This window comes from Lolium perenne, chromosome 6 (genome assembly GCF_019359855.2).
Source record: "Lolium perenne isolate Kyuss_39 chromosome 6, Kyuss_2.0, whole genome shotgun sequence".
In the NCBI taxonomy this organism is placed as follows: domain Eukaryota; kingdom Viridiplantae; phylum Streptophyta; class Magnoliopsida; order Poales; family Poaceae; genus Lolium; species Lolium perenne.
The window spans coordinates 224,002,910-224,023,098 of NC_067249.2; the positions used below are offsets into that span (position 1 = coordinate 224,002,910).

Below are 20,189 nucleotides of genomic sequence, written 5' to 3' on the forward strand. Positions count from 1 at the left end.
TTCATGATCATGAAAACGATGATCATCTATTAATCAACAAGCTAGTTATACAAGAGGCTTACTAGGGACTCCTTGTTGTTCACATAACACACATGTATCAATGTTTCGGTTAATACAATTATAGCATGGTATGTAAACATTATCATAAACTTAAAGATATTATAATAACCATTTTATTATTGCCTCTTGGGCATATCTCCAACATACGGTGCGTCAGGCACTGGTAGACCGCACTTGGATCCCCGACATAGCTGGAGCACCGAGTCCCCTAGCACTATGGCAATATGTGCAACTATGGGTCAGACTAAGGGATGTCCAGCTTTCGGAGGAGCAAGATGCGATGGCCTGGTTGTGGACGACGGACGGCCAGTACACCTCCCATTCTTGCTATGAGGCCCTCTTCCAGGGGGGATCACCTCAGCATCATGGGAGCTGAACTGGAGATCCTGGGTGCCTCCTAGGGTGAAATTCTTTTTATGGCTGGCCTGTCTGGACAGGTGTTGGACGGGTGAGAGGCTGGCGCGTCGTGGTCTACCACATGCGCCCAGATGCCCGCTGTCTGACCAATCCGAGGAGACTATGGCGCATCTACTCACCGGATGCTCATTCTCCAGGACGGTCTGGTTCGAGGTCCTCTCGTGGATCCGATCTACCTCAGGGCCTCCGGACTCGGAGGGGGACTTCGTGGAGTGGTGGTCGCACGCGGTGCGGACCGCTCCCCGCCAGTTGCGCAAAGGTACATCGTCGGTAATCATGCTCACGGCGTGGTGGATCTGGAAGCACCGGAATGCTACGATCTTTGATAACGCACAACCCTCGGTGCCTTTCCTGCTCAACGACATCAAGACCGAGGCGCAACAGTGAGTGAGCGTGGGGGCCCGGGGCGTCCGCCAGATCATCCCCTAGACTACGTCCTCTTTCTTGGGTCGAGTTGTAGTGCGGGGTGTTGGTCCCTTCGTGGACTTGTACATATAACCTTTTTCCTATCTATCAATGCATCGAAACGCAAGTCTTTTGTGTTTTCGCGAAAAAATATTGTTATTAGCCGCTAATCGGAGAAACCGAAAGGTTCTTACCTGATTTCTTTTCTGTTGCATTGAGTAAATTGTTCATGGCCTTGTTGATGTTTAATATAGCAATAGCGACCACATCGAATAATATTTTGATGCTTTTTTTTTGGCTTAGTCCTGATCAGTTGGATAACATTTCACCATGTCAAGCTAGCTAGAAGAAAGGTGTCTCATGTTTTGTGATAACATCCATCATCAATTCATCATGTCGACATCGGCAAAATTAAAGTACATGGTGTGCCGGAAGGGTGGTCTCCTCCACATGATTGGTTGATATAGTCATACTCAAATACTCTATTCAGATTGTTAGAGTAGCAAGTACCAGCAATATATTGTTAGATGTTGGATATTTTGGAATGGAATGTTATTCTGGACCTGAAGCTTTTTCATGAAACTGCAGGAGGTTGGGTGGAGGGTGCAGCGGAGAAGCTTTGGTGCTTTGGAGGTGTGGTCGGCGAGGAAGAGACGGCGGAGGGCGAGCTCCTGTTGAAGGCGAAAACAGGAACATGGCTACGAGGCCGGAATCGGAATGGGAGTGGTGCGACCTTGCTGCCCTGCTCTAGTAATAGACCTCCGCCGGTGCGACCTTGCTCAAGCCCTTCAATGGCGAGTGGAGCAGCGGCGTGGCCGTAGGAGAGAGTTCTACACGTGCGGAGCATTGCGACCCCCACGGGAACCCTTTGACAACAAGCAGGGTTAGGTGGGGCGACCCCGCGGGAGCCCTATGACGGCAAGCGGAGCGGCGGCGGATGGCAGGGAGGATGAAGATTTGAATTTGGATTCTAATTTTTCAGGCCTGATTTGAAAGGTTTTGAATTTGTGGACTTTTTTTTGCAAAATTTTCGTTGTACTGTGCTTGCGACACTTAATTATGGTCGGAAATTAAAATTGTACTTTTTTATTTCCTGATATTGGCATTAAGTTGTACGTAAGAATAGAAACATTCGATTTTTTCCATGTCTCCCCCCGTTCCCTACCATTCTCGTCTTTCTACTCTCCAAACAGCAACAACTATTTTTCCATGGTGGGAGGGGATTCCGGTGGATCCCTGGTGCGCAGGTAATTCCGGAGTGGGGGTCTGATTCCCTGGTTAATTCTCTCCCGACAACCAAACGAAGCCTTAAGTGTATATTGTAACATCTTTGGAAAAATAAAATGGCTTGTGTTGTTTGTTTACCAAGGAATTGATACAATATGCAGCTATGTACTTAATCGAGTATCTTGTTTTTTGTCTATATTGTAATCAATGGTGAGAAAATCGCTTATCGGTATCAACTCGGTCGGCTGGTGATTAGCTATTAATAGGCAAATTTTCTGATTAATCGAGCGACAAATAAGTTAATAGGGAGATAAATGAGTTTATCAGCTAATCAGTGACCATCAAGTAGCAATTAATCAGACGATTAAATATTAAATTAGACGATTTTTTGAACAGTGATTGTAATATATATTACAATCTGATGATATATTTTACATGCAGGCTTCTTTGCTTGACAGCTTGAAGTTCTTGTCAGTCAAAGTCAAACAGGCAAAGTCAAACAGAGGGATGGCACAAATACCTTTTTTATCAAGAAGGAGTTTCTTTTCTGGATAAGCATAGGACTTGACCATGGATATGTAGTTTCTACCTAGAATGAAAATATTATGTATGGTCACAAATGTTGCATGATCTGTGTTTGTAAAAATATGTGCGTAGTTTGTGTTTTCAGAATAAAGTTAGCAATATGTTCTAAATGTATTTATGTCGTTGCATGGTTCATCTGCCATGGGCAGGGTTTCATTTTTTAAAAATTGTCTTTTTAGCATTGGAGTCGGTTTTACTTATGAGCCGACCCGACTGAGATTGCATATTTTTAGAGTTGGATTGTCTTACCTCACTAGTTAGGTGTTTTTTTGAGCCATCTAAAGGTAATATAATTAGATACGGTTTTGCAAACAGGCTCCAGAAATCATGGTGTTAGAGACCATGGCTTAGAGCCGGAATAGGGAAACTATCTTTAATATATGGTTTTATTTAGTGTCAACATCTTTGCAAAAATGCAATTTTTTTTGCTACATTAGTGTGTTTAGAATGTTGCAATATTTTTTTGATACATTTTGGAAGCTTTACAGATTCGCGAAAAAAATGTTGCAACTATTGTTCCATTCAAAGAAGTGTTGTATACACAGAAAAAATGTTATGTTTGGGATTTTTTGCTGCAATGATATGGGGTCCAAGCATGCATAGGTCCAATCTTGGATTTTCTAGAAATGCTACATACACACAAAACATGTTGCGTTTGAGATTTTTTACATAAATGACTAGGTTCTTGCAGCAATCATTAATTTTTTTTGTAGCAGTAAGGGCATCTCCAGCAGGGCGACGCATTTCGGACGCCAAAAATATCCGTGCGCACGTCGGGGGTGGTTCCGGCGGGCTGACTCATTTCGGGCGCGGGCCATTTTTGCCAGAAATTTCCGAAATCCGAAAATAGATTAAACAATCAAATTAAAATTTAACATGTTCAAAAGGGGCACAACATGGCTGAACAGAAAATTTATACATGTTTCGAACAAATTAAAATTTAGCATACGAATTAAACATGAAAGTTACTAAACTACTTCTTCGAAGATCCAGCCTCGTCATCCTCACGGATGCGCTTCCTGCTCGTCACCTTTTGGGAAGAGGTACCGGCGGTCGACGCGGCCGACAAGCTTGAGTCCCCCCTCCGACGAGTGGTCATTGGGGTCTTTGCCGCCGTTCGTGAACGGAAGCTGACCCTGCGCCCTTGCCCGGGGCCTTGCCTCCTTCTTCGCCGACGCTGCCTCCTCGGCCGCCTCCTCCGCCGCCTCCTCCGCCTCTAGCCGTGCCCACCTAGCATCTGAATCCTCCTCCGCCTCCTCCTCCTCGTCCTGGCCGTCGTGGCCAACGGCGTCCCCCTCCTCATCCTGGTCGTCCTCGGCAACAGCCTCCCCTTCCTCCTCGCCGTCCGTCGGCGGGGAGCTAGAGCTGCTCAGCGTGGCAGCTCTATCCCACCAATGCCGCCATCCCGGCGGCTTCCCCTCGCTGTCGGTGTCCGACGGTAACGACATGTTCCTCATGGGCTTCCTAGAGATGAATGGTGCAGGCGGGTTGGAGATCCTTGGCGCAGACGCAGGGGTCTTATTGAGCGTGGATTAATGGTGGCGCATATACCGGAGAGTGGTGCGGTTGCTCTTCCGTGTGGCGGTTCGGCGCTCCACTTCGGCGGTTGGCGCGTCCATCGATGCGGTTGCCACTCCGGCGGTTGCTCTTCCGCTAGTCGTGCTTTGAATTGGCGCCGGCTCAAGCCAGGGTCGCTGCCAGGCGGGCCCGTGGGATAAGCGAGCGGACGCTCGGCTTCACCACGCAGCGTCTACGGAGACGCAAATCCGAAACATATTTGGATCGTGTTTGCATTGCCACGAACGATCCGGTCACTTTGTGTCGCTCCATGACCTACTCAGAGGCCCATGCATAGCGCCGCATGCTCCTAGCACTTGCCGGGCAATCCATTGATTCAGTCATGGCCGCCTTTGTCAAATTTCGAACTAAGCCAAAACTGATCAAACCACTGCTTACCTTTTCATGTAAAGCTTCCCCATTGGTGGCTCAACTGAACCCACCAAATAAGCATTTTTTTTAAAAAAATCACCAAATAAGCATCTTCGTCTCTTCCTTACAACTTTGGCAACCGCTGGATCGTCCCTACTGAGTGTCATATTCAGATATAAGGAATCGAGATAGATTCTGCTATTCTGTTGGCACTCGGAACCAGAATTAAGTTGTAATCTCTTTGCGATGATAATTCTAGTCTGACTCTGATTCACTCTTCTAAGTTCTACCGCGAGCGCGCGACTAGGATTTACGATTCCGTGTGGTTGTCTAGTTGGCTGGTATAATATAATGATGGATATAAACTGAGGGCTGGTACCCTGCAATTATCTTGGTGTTGGGCGGCTCACCAAACAAGACCCATGTCGTCGAGATCGCCATCGCCAATCGCCATCCATGGCTGCTCAGCAGTTCAACCAGCACAGAAACCAACTCTGTCGCGTATAGCTATATAATTAGCCGAAATCTTCTCTAGGTTGCACCCACGCGACCGGGCGCGAAAGGACTCCGAAAGCGCGCGTGACAAGACAACAGACCGCCATGGCGCCGAGGTTCCCGCCAGTCTCGGCCTACGACCCGTCGCTGCGGATGCGGCGCACGGCAGCCGCGGACCTGGACGGCACGCTGCTCGCCTCCTCCTCGGCGTTCCCGTACTACTTCCTCGTCGCGCTCGAGGCCGGGAGCTACCTCCGCGCGCTGGCGCTCCTGCTCGTCTCGCCGCTCCTCCTGGTCCTCTACGTCGGCGTCTCCGAGGCCGCCGCCATCGCGCTCCTCGTCTTCGTCTCCTTCGCGGGCCTCCGCGCGCGGGACGTCGAGGCCGTGGCGCGCGGCGTGCTCCCGCGGCACTACGCCGCCGGGGTGCGCGCCGACACGTGGGAGGTGTTCCGCGGCGCGGGCGCGGAGCGGCGGGTCGTGGTCACCGCGTCCCCGGCCGTCATGGTGGGCGAGTTCGTGCGGGAGTTCCTCGGCGCCGAGGTGGCCGGGACGGAGCTCGAGACCTTCGCCGGAGGGAAGCGGTTCACGGGGCGGATCAAGGCCGTGCTCGTCGGCAAGAGGAAGAGGGAGGTGGTGGAGAAGCTGTTTGCTGGCGGGGATATGCCGGACGTCGGGCTCGGCGACCGCGAGAGCGACCACGACTTCATGGCCGTATGCAAGGTAGTACTTAAACCGTCGAATGCAATTCAAAATTTCCTTTCTTTAATTCAATGACTCATTTGTTTCCCGCGCAGGAAGCTTACATGGTGCCCACCGACAAGCGCGCGCCGCGGGCGTCCCCGGACTCGCTGCTGTCCCGCACCATCTTCCACGACGGCCGCCTCGTACGCCGCGCTGACCCGCCGCAAGCGTTCTTCGCGCTAGCCTATCTCCCGTTGGGCTTCGTCGTCGCGCTCCTCCGCGTCTTCCTCAACCTCCCCATCCCGCCCCACCTTGTCCACCACACCTACGCGCTCATGGGCATCCGCCTGGCCGTCCGCGGCACGCCTCCCCCGGCGCCGTGCCCTGGAACACCGGGCTCCCTCCTCGTCTGCAACCACCGCACCGCGCTGGACCCCATCATCCTCAACATCGCGCTCGGCCGCCCCGTCACGTGCGTCACCTACAGCGTCAGCAAGCTGTCCACGGCAATCTCGCCCATCCCGGCGGTAGCGCTGACGCGGGACCGGGCCACGGACGCGGCGCGCATCGCGGCGCTGCTCGACTCCGGGCGCGACGTTGTGGTGTGCCCAGAGGGGACGACGTGCCGGGAGCCCTTCCTGCTCCGGTTCTCGGCGCTGTTCGCCGAGCTCACGGACAGGATCGTGCCGGTGGCGCTGGAGGCGCAGCAGGGGACCTACTACGGGTCGACGGCGAGGGGCTGGAAGTTCCTGGACCCTTACTTCTTCTACATGAACCCGCGCCCGGGGTACGAGGTGACGTTCCTGCCGGCGCTGCGGCCGGAGGAGACGTGCGGGGCCGGCGGGAGGAGCGCCGTGGACGTGGCCAACCATGTGCAGCGGGTCATCGCCAAGCAGCTCGGCTACGATTGCACCACGCTCACCAGGAAGGACAAGTATATGAAGCTCGCCGGCAACGACGGCAGGGTCGCTCCGGTCGCTGGGCCGGGGTCCAACGCCAAAAAGCTCCCGTGAAACGCAGATCGCCGGTCGATCTAAATATATACTTCTGCTTGTAGCAAAATCTTTTTATTTTTAAATATGATTTTCGAATTATTAGAAGCGTAGTGTTGCATTATCTTGCCTAAATCTCAGCAAATGGATGGTCAAGTTAACTGATGATTAATCGAAACCAAAAGGTCTCCAACCAATATATTACAATTTCTGGTAGGTCAGTATTGTCAAAAAATAAATTATTAACTCTAGCCTCTGGCTAACTAATACTACAGTTTTAATTCTTTCTAGGTTTTAGAAAAAAAGAGGACAATCTTCTTTGTCCAATACTTTGAAAAAAAAAACAGTTTCATTTTGTTTTTTTGAACAGGGGAAGGACCCGAAGGGACGGTTTCATTGATACTTTGGCTTTTCAAACTACTATAAGGCTAGCAAAGTATTGTTAACTATTTCACTGTTTCTCAAAATACCACGGTTTTATGTAACCATGTATCAATTTTTTTGTGTATGTAACACTGGTCTCCAACATTTTTTCCTATAGTTTATGAAAGTCACAAAATTGTGGTGCAAAAAATTCCACCAATGGTGCAAAATATTCCTGAATGTAACATATTTCTCCGTGCATGTAACAGTTTGCATTTGATCCTGTTATACCTCCGCCACCTTCACCTCCAGTTGGAAGGCACGACCGAGTGAGGCCCAAATTCTCTGTCCAATTTCGTTTATTGTTTTGTTCATTTTCCAAGTATTTGTAGGATCAAAGTGACAAACACATTCAGTTTAGACATTGTTGTTCAAGGATTTGTGCTCAAGGATTTGTTCTCAAGAATTGACTAATACATTTAGTTTAGACATTTGTGCTCCCATAGTACTCAATCTAAACCATATGTTGTTGATGCGGGAAAAAGCCTAGAACAACTCCACAAAAGCCCAGCGCTGCAACACAAGAGAAGGCCAAGAAAAAGACTCATGTGAAGGCCAAGAAAAAAACACATGTGAAGGCCATGAAAAAATCCATGTGAAGAACACTGCAGCAAAAGAAAAGGCTAAGAAAAAAAACATCGGTGAATTTTGCATTTGATCCTGTTATACCTCCGCCACCTTCACCTCCAGTTGTGCAGCCTGCAAGTCGTGCAAAAAGAAGCCTTCTTTATTGGCTTGGTGGCTTATTCAAGTGCTTGTTATCCTATCCGTGAACATGCTTAAATTCTTCTTATAATCTTGTTGCTTTTCGTACTACTTCCATGAAATATTATGTTTGTGAATTTCTTAAATTGTGCTTGTTATACTATCTATGAAAATGTTCAAAATCTGATTGAAAATATGTGCCAAATTGTGGGGAAATGCTGCTGATTTTTTTGCATGTGGTGTTCAATAATGAGGACCGTATTTTGCACCTTTGTCTAATGGACGCTATGTGCCCACAAATGACTCATATTAGAACAGTAGACTAATATTAGTGTTCCTAACATTGTGTAAAATTTCAGATTTTTCTGAGATGTTCGAATTTTCGGCCAAAATTTGACCAATTTCTAGACAGAACGAAAAATGTCAGTTTTTTTATGCAAATCTGCAAATAAATGGATCAAATTAGAATAGTATACTCTTTTTAGTGATTTTAATTTTCTATAAGTTCAACAGATTTTTCTGAGAAGTTCAACTTTTTGCCAAAATCCGAAACTTTTGGATTTTTGGCGCCCGAAACACCCAAAAAGGCGACCAAAATCTAAACACAGGGTTATTTAGGTCAATACGAAGGTATAAACTAAAATACGACTATTAACTGAACCGTTTTCATGTTGTATTGCTGAAAATGACATAGAAAGAGGTATTAAGAATTGAGAGTGGCATAAAAACAACTTTAGTTTTTGTGATAGCATTAACACAACTTGTGAATTGAGGAGTGGCATAGAACCAATTCACCCTTTATCGTTTTAGGTCTTGTTGACAGTACTAGAGTTTCTAGAAGATTAATCCGTGTATTAAAACTTAAATCCTCATTTATGTCTAAAAGAATATTTGGTACTAGACTATTGAGCAAGTTCAATATTGGCTTAACTTTTTTTTATTTTTTGGAGCAACCGGCAGGAGCACTGCCTCTTCATTAAGCAAGGGGGAAAAAAGGACCGAACTGTACAATGAGATGCATGTTTAGATTAAGGTGGTAACATGGCAAAACCCACCAAAAGAAAACAAAAGGAAACTAATCTGGCTCGGCCGGGATGGCCGGCCCAAAACTAGCAAAGGCGCTCTGTCGCTGGGAAATGTCTTCTCTGGCAATATCCGCCACCTCGGGGTAGGTCGGCCGAAGGCCGGTGAAAATGCGACGGTTCCTTTCCTTCCACGCATTCCAGAGAACGTAGAGGAAGCGCCCGCTGATACGCCGTTTCTCGTCTCTAGTTTTGCCCGCGATCATATCGTCCCACCATTCTGAAATGGAGGTGAAGGAGGTTCTGGAGTCCGGGGAGTCGTTGTTGTCCCATCCTTTCACCATGCTCCATATGGCCATGGTGAAAGGACAATCTTTGCAGAGGTGCAAGGCCGTCTCAGGGGCGCGCTGGCTGATGACCCACAAGTATAGGGGATCGCAACAGTCTTCGAGGGAAGTAAAACCCAAATTTATTGATTCGACACAAGGGGAGGTAAAGAATACTTATAAGCCTTAACAACTGAGTTGTCAATTCAGCTGCACCTGGAAAAGCACTAGTAACAGGGGTGATGTGAAAGTAGCAGTAATATGAGAGCAATAATGTAACAAGAATAACACAGCAAGCGAATAGCAATATGAGAGCAATGGCACCGGAAAATAGTTGATACTACTTCCAATGACATGTAGAACAAGTATATTATGATGAGAGATGGACCGGGGTTCCCAGCGATCTACACTAGTGGTAACTCTCCAATAATTGACAAGTGTTGGATGAACAAATTACAGTTGGACAATTGATAGGAATCAAAGCATTAAGAAAGAACATCAAGATTATTAATCATGTAGGCATGTTTTCCGTATATAGTCGTACGTGCTCGCAATGAGAAACTTGCACAACATCTTTTGTCCTACCAGCCGGTGGCGGCCAGGCCTCAAGGGAAACTACTGGATATTAAGGTACTCCTTTTAATAGAGTACCGGAGCAAAGCATTAACACTCCGTGAAAACATGTGATCCTCACGTCACTACCATCCCCTCCGGTTGTCCCGATTTCTGTCACTTCGGGGCCATTGGTTCCGGACAGTGACATGTGCATACAACTTGTAGATACAATCTAAGCAACAATATAGAGCTTAAATCTAAGATCATGCCACTCGGGCCCTAGTGACAAGCATTAAGAATAACAAGATTGCAGCAACAATAACTCCACAAACTTTATAGATAGACTAATCATAATGTATCATCCATCGGATCCCAACAAACACAACACCGATTACATCAGATGAATCTCAATCATGTAAGGCAGCTCATGAGACCATTGTATTGAAGTACATGGAGGAGAGAATACCGACATAGCTACAGCTAGAACCCGTAGTCCATGGGGGAACTACTCACGGAGCATGGCGGAGGCGGTGGCGTTGATGGAGATGGCTTCCGGGGGCACTTCCCCGTCCCGGCAGGGTGCCGGGACAGAGTTCTGTCCCCCGAATTGGAGTTTCGCGACGGTGGCGGCGCCCCTGGAGTCTTTCTGGAGTTTCGTCAATTGGTACTGCGTTTTTAGGTCGAAAGGGCTTTTATAGGCGAAGAGGCGGCGTAGGGGGGCACCTGGGGGCGCCACACCCTAGGCCGGCGCGGCCAGGGTCTGGCCCGCGCCGCCATGTGGTGTGGTGGCCCCCTGGCCCCTCTCCGACTCTTCTTCGGTGTTCTGGAGCCTTCCGGGAAAAATAGGAGGTTTGGCGTTGATTTCGTCCAATTCCGAGAATATTGCCCGAACAGCCTTTCTGGAACCAAAAACAGCAGAAAACAGGAACTGGCACTGTGGCATCTCGTTAATAGGTTAGTTCCGGAAAACGCATGAAATCATCACAAAGTGCAAGCAAAACATGTAAGTATTGTCATAAAACAAGCATGGAACGACAGAAATTATGGATACGTCGGGGACGTATCACTGGCAGAGAGTACAAGTCGGGTTATGGGTCCAACCCCGAATAGCAAGCATGTCCGCAGTGAGAAGCTTCCCATGAAGGGCAAGCCAGGCGAACAGTTTGCACTTAGGCTCCGCATGAGCCTCCCAAATCTTTTTTGCAACGAAGCTGGGATGGCTACCGAGGAATTGGGCCTTGTAGGCCGATCCGGCGCTATAGGTCCCACTGGGGGAGAGAAGCTAGGAGATGGAGTCCGAACGCAGCGGGTCGAGGGTGGTTGCATGCACAATGTCCCAAATCTCCAGATACCGCGTCAGCTGGATGGGGGAGCTGATCCTGGCAACCGAACGAATCCAGTTGTTGTCTCGCATCTCTTTTGCGACAGTATGGTTTTTCCTTGAGGCAATGGAGTAAAGGTCAGGAGCGCATGTGGCCAAAGGACCGCGGTCACACCAGTTGTCGTGCCAAAAACAGGCAGTTTCCCCATCCCCGATGGGAATCTTTGTAGAGGTCCTAAACAGGGCCATGTCCTTCTCGTCACACGGAAGCTTTGAGCCAGCCCAGGTGCGGTCAGGGTCTGTCCAGTTTAGCCATGGCCAACGTATCTGCAAAGCGCGCCCAGTTCTCTCGAGATCAGGCATCCCAAGGCCGTCCAGACCTTTAGGCCTACAAACAGTCTTCCAGTTGACAAGAGCTTTTCCTTGCGCAGCGTGCTCACCCTCATCCCCAGCCTAGATGAAGGTTCTGGCAATCCTGTTAATCTTATCTCTTGCCCATTTGGGCAGGGGATGGCGGTGGCGTAATAAATCCCGGTCGCGAAGAGGACCGACTTTGCAAGCGTGACCCGCCTCGGGCGCGCGATATTTTTTAAATTTTGTGTATTCTTTTCAATTTTCAGTACTCTACCTACCTAGCTAGTAGATTAGAGATAAAATTTTGTAAAAAACAGATAAAGATAGAGGTTTCACCTCTAGAGAATTCTCACTAATTTCTATAAATAAAAAACTCTAGTGCCAACCGCCTTACTTGACACGCAAACAAATACCGCAGCGGATGGATGCAGCGGAGAGAATCCAAATCAGCGACATGAGTCCGCAGGTGCTCCTCATCTTCGCCTTCTACGCCTGGATGTTCCGCTCCGGCAAGGTGCGGCCGCTTCCTCCTCCTCCGTCGCCGCCACGCCGCTCCGGCTCAGCCTCATCGGAGGACCGCCTCCGGGACCTCGGGGTCGCCGGCATCTGCCGCGAGATCCTCCGCGTCGTCCTCGCCCGGCCCCCGCGCTTCGTCGGCACCGTCGTCACCCTGGCCCTCCACGTCTCCGCGCTCTCGCTCGCGCACGCCACCCTCGTCGCCCGCCTCCTTGACGCCTGGGGCTCCCGCTGGGGCGCCTTCCTCCTCCTCGCCCTCCTCGAGGCCGCCTGCCTCTGCGTCCTCATCGTCCTCTCGTGCTCCACCGCCGCCTCCTTCGCCATCTCCGTCGCGTCCTTCTACTGCTGCGCCGCCGACGACGACCGCGCCCGCGAGGCCCTCGTGGAGCGCCTGATCGAGGAGGCCCGGTGCAGGCGACTCGCGGAGAACGTCTTCGACGCGCTCGTCGTCGTCCTGCTCTACACCGCCGCCGCGGTGGCCGGCATGCTCGCGCTCCAGTGGGTCTGGCTCGTCGCCGCGCCGGGAGCCCGCGCGCTGGACTTCAGCTACGCCCGCGACTGGTTCCTCGCCGGGCTGCTCTACATGGGCGCCGACTACCAGCTGGCCGCCGTCGTGTCGGTGCTGGAGCCCGACGAGCGCGCCAGGAGGTGCTTCGGCAGGAGCAGCGCGCTCCTCGCCGGCAACTTCTGTGCCGCGGCCGGCGTCTTCGCCTTCCTCGTCCACTGCTTCGAGTCCGTGCACGCGGTGTTTGGGTCGCTGGTCCTCGACGGCAGGATGGGTCTCGGCTTCGGCCTCCAGGTTGCGGCGACGCTTGCCATGGTGGCGGCGCTGTGCGCGGTGTTGGTGGCGGCGCTGGTGGCGCATCCAGTGATCTACTTCGTGTGCAAGGCTTACCACAACGAGGCCGTCGACCTCGGGCTAGGAGAGCACGAACGAGTCGACAACAACAATGGCGTTCACTAGGAAATCACAACCTCTGCCCTCCAAGCGTTTGTTGAAATACTTCAGAAGTTCACCTAAAACAAGATATGTGTCATCCCAGTGCTTAACATCGTTTCATGCTTGTGTATGAGGAACTATTGAACTGATTAATTGATACCAGTAGGGTCACAAGAAGCCCTAAACCCACAACACTGTGAGAAACTAGTGAACTGATTAACTGAAATTCAGTGAGGTTATTCCGCTAATTTCTTCGGGTCAGCCTCAAGTCCAGAAGCCCACAATAGGAGATCGAGATTCTTAGTTTGTTCTGCGTTTTGTATGCTGGAAAAGATGACGCTGAATTATATCAATAGGTTTTTATTTATGAATACTCCCTCGGTTCACTAATATAAGACGTGTTAGCTTTTTTAAGATTCATCTATTTTGGTATATATCTAGTCTATTTTTTTGTGTGTAGATTCACTCACTATGATGTGTATCTAGTGCAAGGCTTGCCACACTGAGGCCGTCGACCTCTGGTTAGGAGAGCACGAACCACTCGACACCAACAATGACGTTCGCTAGGAGATCACAACCTGTGCCCAACAAGCGTTGTCGAAATGCCTCACCGGGAGTTTTTTTATCCTTCCAATCTCGAGAAAACTTGTCCATGTTCAGTTGGGAACTGGTTTGTTTTACAAGTTCAGAAGTTCAGGTAAAACAAGATCATGTGTCAGCCCACTGCTTGGTATCGTTTCATGCTTGTGTGTGAGAAACTAGTGAACTGATTGACTGATATTTTGTGAGGCCATACCGTTAATTGCTTCGGGTCATGTTCCTCTTATATATCTCCCAACTCGATCTCCAAGTGCTGTGGGCATGGTCCTCTTATATATCCCTATTAATCTTGATGATGCCAGCATGAGTAAGGAGGACCCAGATGTGTGTGAGAAACCTTTTGCAAGACGTTCCATACACTCTTTTACATAATCAGATGGTGCGAAGTAGAGAATTTACATGAATAGGTTCAACTCGACTCTTATGTGCCCGATTTTTTTTCAACCAATCAGCTACAACCAGATATACAGTTTGTGGATGTGTTGTTAACCTAAGCAATGTGGACAACAACTTGTTCTTCCTATTTCAGTCACGGGATCTCCGATCAAGAAGGTACCGGTTACTTTTGTGGTGTAACTTCAGGTCAACTTCATTCCGCGTCCACATTCTCTGGGTAAATGGATCCGCTAGATTTTCTCAGTTATAATATAATTCATCATAATCACACCAGAGTTTTTCAATTTTATGATAGTTTTCAGGCTCCACCGAGCATGTTTGTTGGTTTTTGCATTGTGCTTAGCACTCCTACTCTCACCGTCTTAGAGAAATTTTTTTGTTATCTTGATGCATAAGGATTGTTTATTAGGTCCTAAAATATTATTATGATGATGAAACTTGTTTTGAATATGTGTTCAAAATTACTCAAAATGTGATGGTTTATATCATGCACGAAAGAGTATAGGTAACTCTCTATCTCTCTCAAAAAAAGTGTTAGTAAAATGATACCGAAAATCTACATAATAGGGTAAAGGAAAATTCATCTTCTTTGCACCCACTTGATAGTCAGCTAACGATCAACCGGTGAGAGTGGAATAATTTTTTTTTTGCAGGTAGAGAGTGGAATTATTGTATCTATTGCAAGATTTTAGTGGCATATTTAGAACTCGGATAGTTTGAGCAATATATGGACATCTTGTAAATTTTTGAGTAGTATATATGGAGTTTCCTCCAAAAATTATATGTGTTTACATTAAAAAAAAAAGAACATTGCAGGAGGTGGCGTTTTGGCTCATAGGAGCAAATGCTCCTATTATACAAAATAATTAAAAAACAATTTTAAAAAGGTCAAAAAATTCTGATATAAATTTTTTGCTGTACATCGTGACATTCTATGTTAGTGCACAAGTTTTCATGGAGAAACAACATTTTATGTGGCGTGTACAAAAAAGATAAAAAAATGTCCTGTACGTAGTCGTGTTATAGCATCAAAATTTGTCTTTTTTACTGGAGCCACAAATTTTTATAGTTTTTTTTGAAAACTTATGTACGAACATAAAATATGTAGATGTACATGAAATTTTTTAGTTTAGAATTTTTTGACACTTCGAAATATAGATTCACACAATGGGAGCAAATGCTCCTATGAGCCAAAGTGAATATCCCAACATTGCAAGACTAGTAAAGATAAGAGTGGACTACATTAACTGTGTTGTGTCCATTTCGGTCATGAAATTCTCAAGACAGATCTTTTGGTCCCTAATCTCTAGTCTATGCTCAAGTCATATCAAAATCATGATTTGTTGGTAAATTCTGCACATAGAGAGTTAGACAACGATCATTTAGTACTTTTACCGTGCATTATAAGTGTTTGGATTTTTCGAGTTTAGGTCATTGGTCTTATCAAATTTAACACATGTAGTATACTTCAGGTCTCTCGTTTAATCCAAATCCTAAAACCGTAGATCGCCAAATCAACATGTCTTTGTAAGGTGACCCCATACCCCTCTGTGCCATCATCAAGGTCTGTCCATGTCAATCGTCCTACACATTCGGCCCTTCTTCTCTATCAATGTTTAGGACAAAAGATAGGGGAACAAAAGGGGGCATTGTGCAAATTTTGTCTGGGTTTCCTCGTAAACATGGCATATGGTTTTTGGGCCTGATTTTTTCCTTAAAATTGGGTGAACTCTATTCTATCTATACGGGATGCAGGAATGCACTACACTCTTTGAAAGGTTTCTTAAAAAAGGTATTCTTTTTTTTTTAGATTAAAGGCACTGAACGTGCCCCACTTTGAATTAACAAAGCCAACAGCGGCGAGATTGATACAAAGTGCTGAACCCAGCTTACAGACCGGCACCACACACCCACACGAATTACCGAAGAAGCTACAGCCGGAAGCGCGACCAAGAAGCTCAGCCAAAGCGCCTACGAGGACTCGAAGAAGAGCTGGAGTCTACAGTGTCGGGCCGGAGCTCACCCGAGAGCGAGCCATTTTCACGCGCGCCTCAACAACACTCCTCCGTCGCAGAAGCGCCACCGGAGGCCGACCACCACCAAGGACTGACCCGCGTTGCTCACAGACCGAGAAGTAGCACCAAGGAGGCTCGACCAGGGAAGGGGACGGAGCAAGCCTTGCCGAAGATCGCCAAACGAAGCCACCTTCGCCACACAACCTTCGGAGAGCTACTTGTTGTGGACTCCAAGACGATGTCTTCAAGAAGATCGCGACACCGGAGTGCCGCCACCGCCCGATCCGAGGATCTTGGGTTTTCACCCGGAGACTGTAGAAAGACGGCGAGAAGCCCCATGATGCCTTCAGGAAGGGGACGGCGTCCGCGGACGTCGCCATCATGGCCCAAAAGGGCAAGGGTTTCCCCTCGGCATGGCCTCTCCTTCTTCTACACAGGGTTAGGCCGTCGAATATCGACCGAACCGCCGCCACAACAAGCTGCTCGCCGCGACCACGTCGCCCGCACGACCATGGCCAACGACCAGCACCAGAACCTCTAGCTCGCCCGACAACCAGCAAGGTTCCCACCGACCAAGGCCGCCGCCTTGAGACCAAACTCCTCGCGCCGCCGGACCGCAACAGAGCACCGAGAGCCACCACCGACGCAGAACATCCGCTCCCGAACAGACGACAACCGACCTCACTAGCATCTGCCCCACGCAGATCACCAGGTGAGGGAGCTCCTCCACCGATCTGGGCTGCCCACAGCCACCACGACTCGTACCGACACCAGATCTGAAGAATGGCGGAGAGGGACAGCCGCAGCGAGATCTGCGGCCAGTAACCACCCCGGCTGCCGGCAGCGCCAGATCTGGCAAAGGGGACACACAGGGGGCTCGAAATGGGGCCGGGCCCCTGCCCAGCCGGCCGAAACCACCCTATGCCCTGCGACCTGCGCCCTCCCGGAGAACGCCCAGGCCGCGCAGATGGCCGACGCGCCGCCGCCCTGAGCGCCCACCGCCGCGCGCTCCGCCCGCGATCGCTGCTGCCCGGACGGCGCCGCCCGCGCCGCCCGCAGCCGCCGACCGGGCGCCATCGCCAAGTTCGCGAGGGGAGCCTGCTCGCGCGGGGCGCTGAGCCCTCCGCCAGCCGACCACGAGGAGGGGAGCCTCGCCGCCGCCGTCAACCACACGGGCTAGGCCCGGCGGCGACCGTCGGCGGCGGCGGGGCGAGGGGGGGGGGGGGTGGGAGGAGGGGTTAGGGTTAGGGGAGAGGAGGAGAGGCGGGGGCAATTGGGAAGGCCGTCCAGCCCTTTTCCCAGGGACTCCCCAAAAAAAAAAAAGGTATTCTTCACTGAACAACAAGAAAGGTTTAAACACACATGAAAAAACACCAGAATATTAAACCGTCGCACGGCTAGGACACATGCACTCCCCAGTGGATGCCACATCCACATGTGCCAAATTTGGCAACAACCATGATTATAACGAAAGGGGAACCCAAACCACAGTTTAGAGAACGAAAAACCATTTTTTATCATGTGTTCGCGGGCCAAAGCAAGTGCACCGCATATCCTTCCATATTTTCCACCATTTTAGTCAGCACTTAGGGTAGTGATAAGGGAGGGAGGCCGTGAAGCAGGCACGTTCACGCTTCCTCGTCTTTTCGCAGAAAGTGACTGCCGCACGCACGAGCAGACGACTTTCTTCTCTGTCCAACTCCGGCGTACAAGCGGAGCGCCAAAAAATCCTGAATTCTTCCAAGCGGGTGCGTGCCAAACCGAAGCCCCAGGCGGACGCACTACACGACAGCTGTTGAACCGTGCGTCCAGTAAAAAAAAGTAGGCTAGCTGATAACATGTGTCTTTTTTGAAAAAACTGTAACTTTTAAACCGTGTGACGAAATTACAATCCGTTTTCACTTCTAGAATCCTCACGACGAGAGCTTCGAAACTAGACCACATTTGCATATGTTTCGATGAAATTTTTTAACAAGTAACTTTGATGCGCAACAGAGCAACTTTGTTTTGCAGCAAAACAACTTTGGTGTTTGGAAAAGCAACTTTCATGTGCAACAAAAACAATTGATTCACAACGATGGTAGGTTTCGCAACAGCTGCAGCAACAACTTCTAATGCACCAGAAAAAATGATACGAGCAACTCTAGGTCGTTGGCCGCACCCATGATGTAGTTCACAAGGTTTAGCCCTGCTCGCTCGTAGCAACAATGTTGCCGATCAAGCCATCCCGGCCCTCGCCACTAACGAGCACAGTTGTAAGTATCATCGCCCCACATTTGGTGACTCTGGCATAGCTAGCGTTGCTTTCCGAAACACCCCCACGTCGATCGAGTCAGTCGTTCCCCCGCTCATGCCGGCCGAGTCATCCTCGCAACTTTGCTGCAATAGTTGCTTTTCATCGTTGCTAAGTTGCCTATAATGCTTTTCGGTAGTGTAGGCAACTTTGCAACAACGAGTAGGCAAGTTCGTTGAAACAGTAGACGACTTCACTGCAAATGATATGCAACTTTGCTACCACGGTAGGAAACTTCATTGCGACGTAGGCAACTTCGCTGCTTCAGTAGGCAACTTCTCTACAACGGTAGGTGTGGGTGACCCAGCGTACCACTGCAGGGTGTAGTACACAAGTCGTTGACATAACACAAGTGAAACACCGTTCCACCCATATTACATCTCTCAGAGTGGTACAACAGAAACATATGCGAGTCCAAGGTATGTCTATAGAAGTACACACGAACTGTTTACATAAGATCCACACAGCCTCCTACTTTACAGTGAGGTAAAACTTCAAATAAAGCTCCAGAAGAACGACTCGTAGTCTAACTTGTTGCTAACTCAAGCTTAGGAGCTAATTGGCTTGCTATAGAAATCTAGCTACTTAGGTGCTAGGATTAGGGAAAGGTTCCCTTCTATCACTAGTCTAGGTTTCCATTATAGCTGAGGTAGAAGTTGACTCCATTGTCTTCGAGTTCCACGGTAGTTTCTCCTTCGGTGCATTGATCTAAGAAGGGGGTTCAAACGAGATAGAATGAGTACGAGCGTACTCAGCAAGTTCATATTAGGAAATAGGTGTATCATGCACTAGCTACAGCCATAGACCAGAAAGTCATAGGCCAATGCAAGTTTTCATAAATATTTCTTCAAAAGGTTTATTTTATTCTGAAAACTATGCCCGTCAGTCTTCACAGGTTGAACAGAACTTCGTGGAGTTCCTTTCCTGCCGCGTTCGCAGTTCCCTTCCCGGAACAGGGAGTGACAGTCACAATTCAGTATCCTCTGCAGAGGTGCGTTACTTTTCCCATAAGAGACCTTATCCTTGATACCTATCCGAGATGCATGCTCGTCCACACTTCCTTGGTGTGGGGCCAGGTGTAAGATCCAAGCCAATCACTGCCTTCTCCGCGACCCTGCAAACCCACCCTTTTGTCCAACCGTACACCTCCAGTAGACTTCCCCCGATAATACGGCTTTACTCATGGTGTACTCCGGACAATCCCTCATAGATGGTAGAGATTAACATCACTAATGGATGGGGATTTAAAAGGATATCCCAACCTATTGCGGCAGTGCCTCCAACACCCCACCGTCTCTACCAATCCGGTGGCGTGCAGAAGGGAAAAGATACAATGACTTCCCAGAGCCATTATAGATCTTATGGTCAACGCGATATGTACAGGCGCTAGAATCCTTTGACGGCATTGGTAATTAATCCTAGGGTGATATAACCCATGCAATGGAACCTCCACCATATCAACACATACCATGGTTCCATTGCCCACCACATAGTCATATTCATAATTGTAAAATAATACTTTGCTTTTCAATGCATGAGTGATAAGTATAGTACTTTGCATATAATTTGATAAAAATAATCAAATGACATGAGCAAGCGATGAACTTGCCTTCTTGACTGCAAGATTATGCAGGCAAAAGCTTCGATACGTGAGAACTCCAAATGCTGAAATACCATCATTGTCCGGTAAGGACAATGTTTAAAGAACTGGCAAAAATGCTATAATGCATAGTATGAGATGCAATCGTCCCGAGCGTAACCTAACCTTGATGACTTAGGATGGATGGGTTGTAAAGATTTCTTTCGGTTGGTTGCACTTTTAGAATGGTTCTCAAACAAGGTTCTTATTAGGGTTTGGTTATATTAGCATCATAATCGAGTGGTATATGACATCATAACAATCTTACACATAAGGAATAGTGGTGGAATAAT

At 48.7% G+C, this 20,189-nt stretch overlaps 1 protein-coding gene and 1 long non-coding RNA gene across 2 annotated transcripts in view; both read left to right on the forward strand.

The window, feature by feature from the left end:
- Positions 1-2,038, forward strand: part of LOC139832905 (uncharacterized) — a 31,838-nt gene extending 29,800 nt beyond the window's left edge. The window contains exon 2 of the long non-coding RNA XR_011747719.1: positions 1,471-2,038. This is a non-coding gene — a long non-coding RNA (uncharacterized lncRNA). The remainder of the gene's footprint in view (positions 1-1,470) is intronic.
- Positions 2,039-5,168: 3,130 nt separating this feature from the next.
- LOC127305806 (glycerol-3-phosphate 2-O-acyltransferase 6) lies at positions 5,169-6,990 on the forward strand. Its single transcript, XM_051336327.2, has 2 exons — positions 5,169-5,838; positions 5,913-6,990. The coding sequence occupies exons 1-2, from the start codon at positions 5,224-5,226 to the stop codon at positions 6,810-6,812; spliced, it is 1,515 nt and encodes a 504-aa protein (XP_051192287.1). The 5' UTR covers positions 5,169-5,223; the 3' UTR covers positions 6,813-6,990.
- Positions 6,991-20,189: the final 13,199 nt, after the last annotated feature.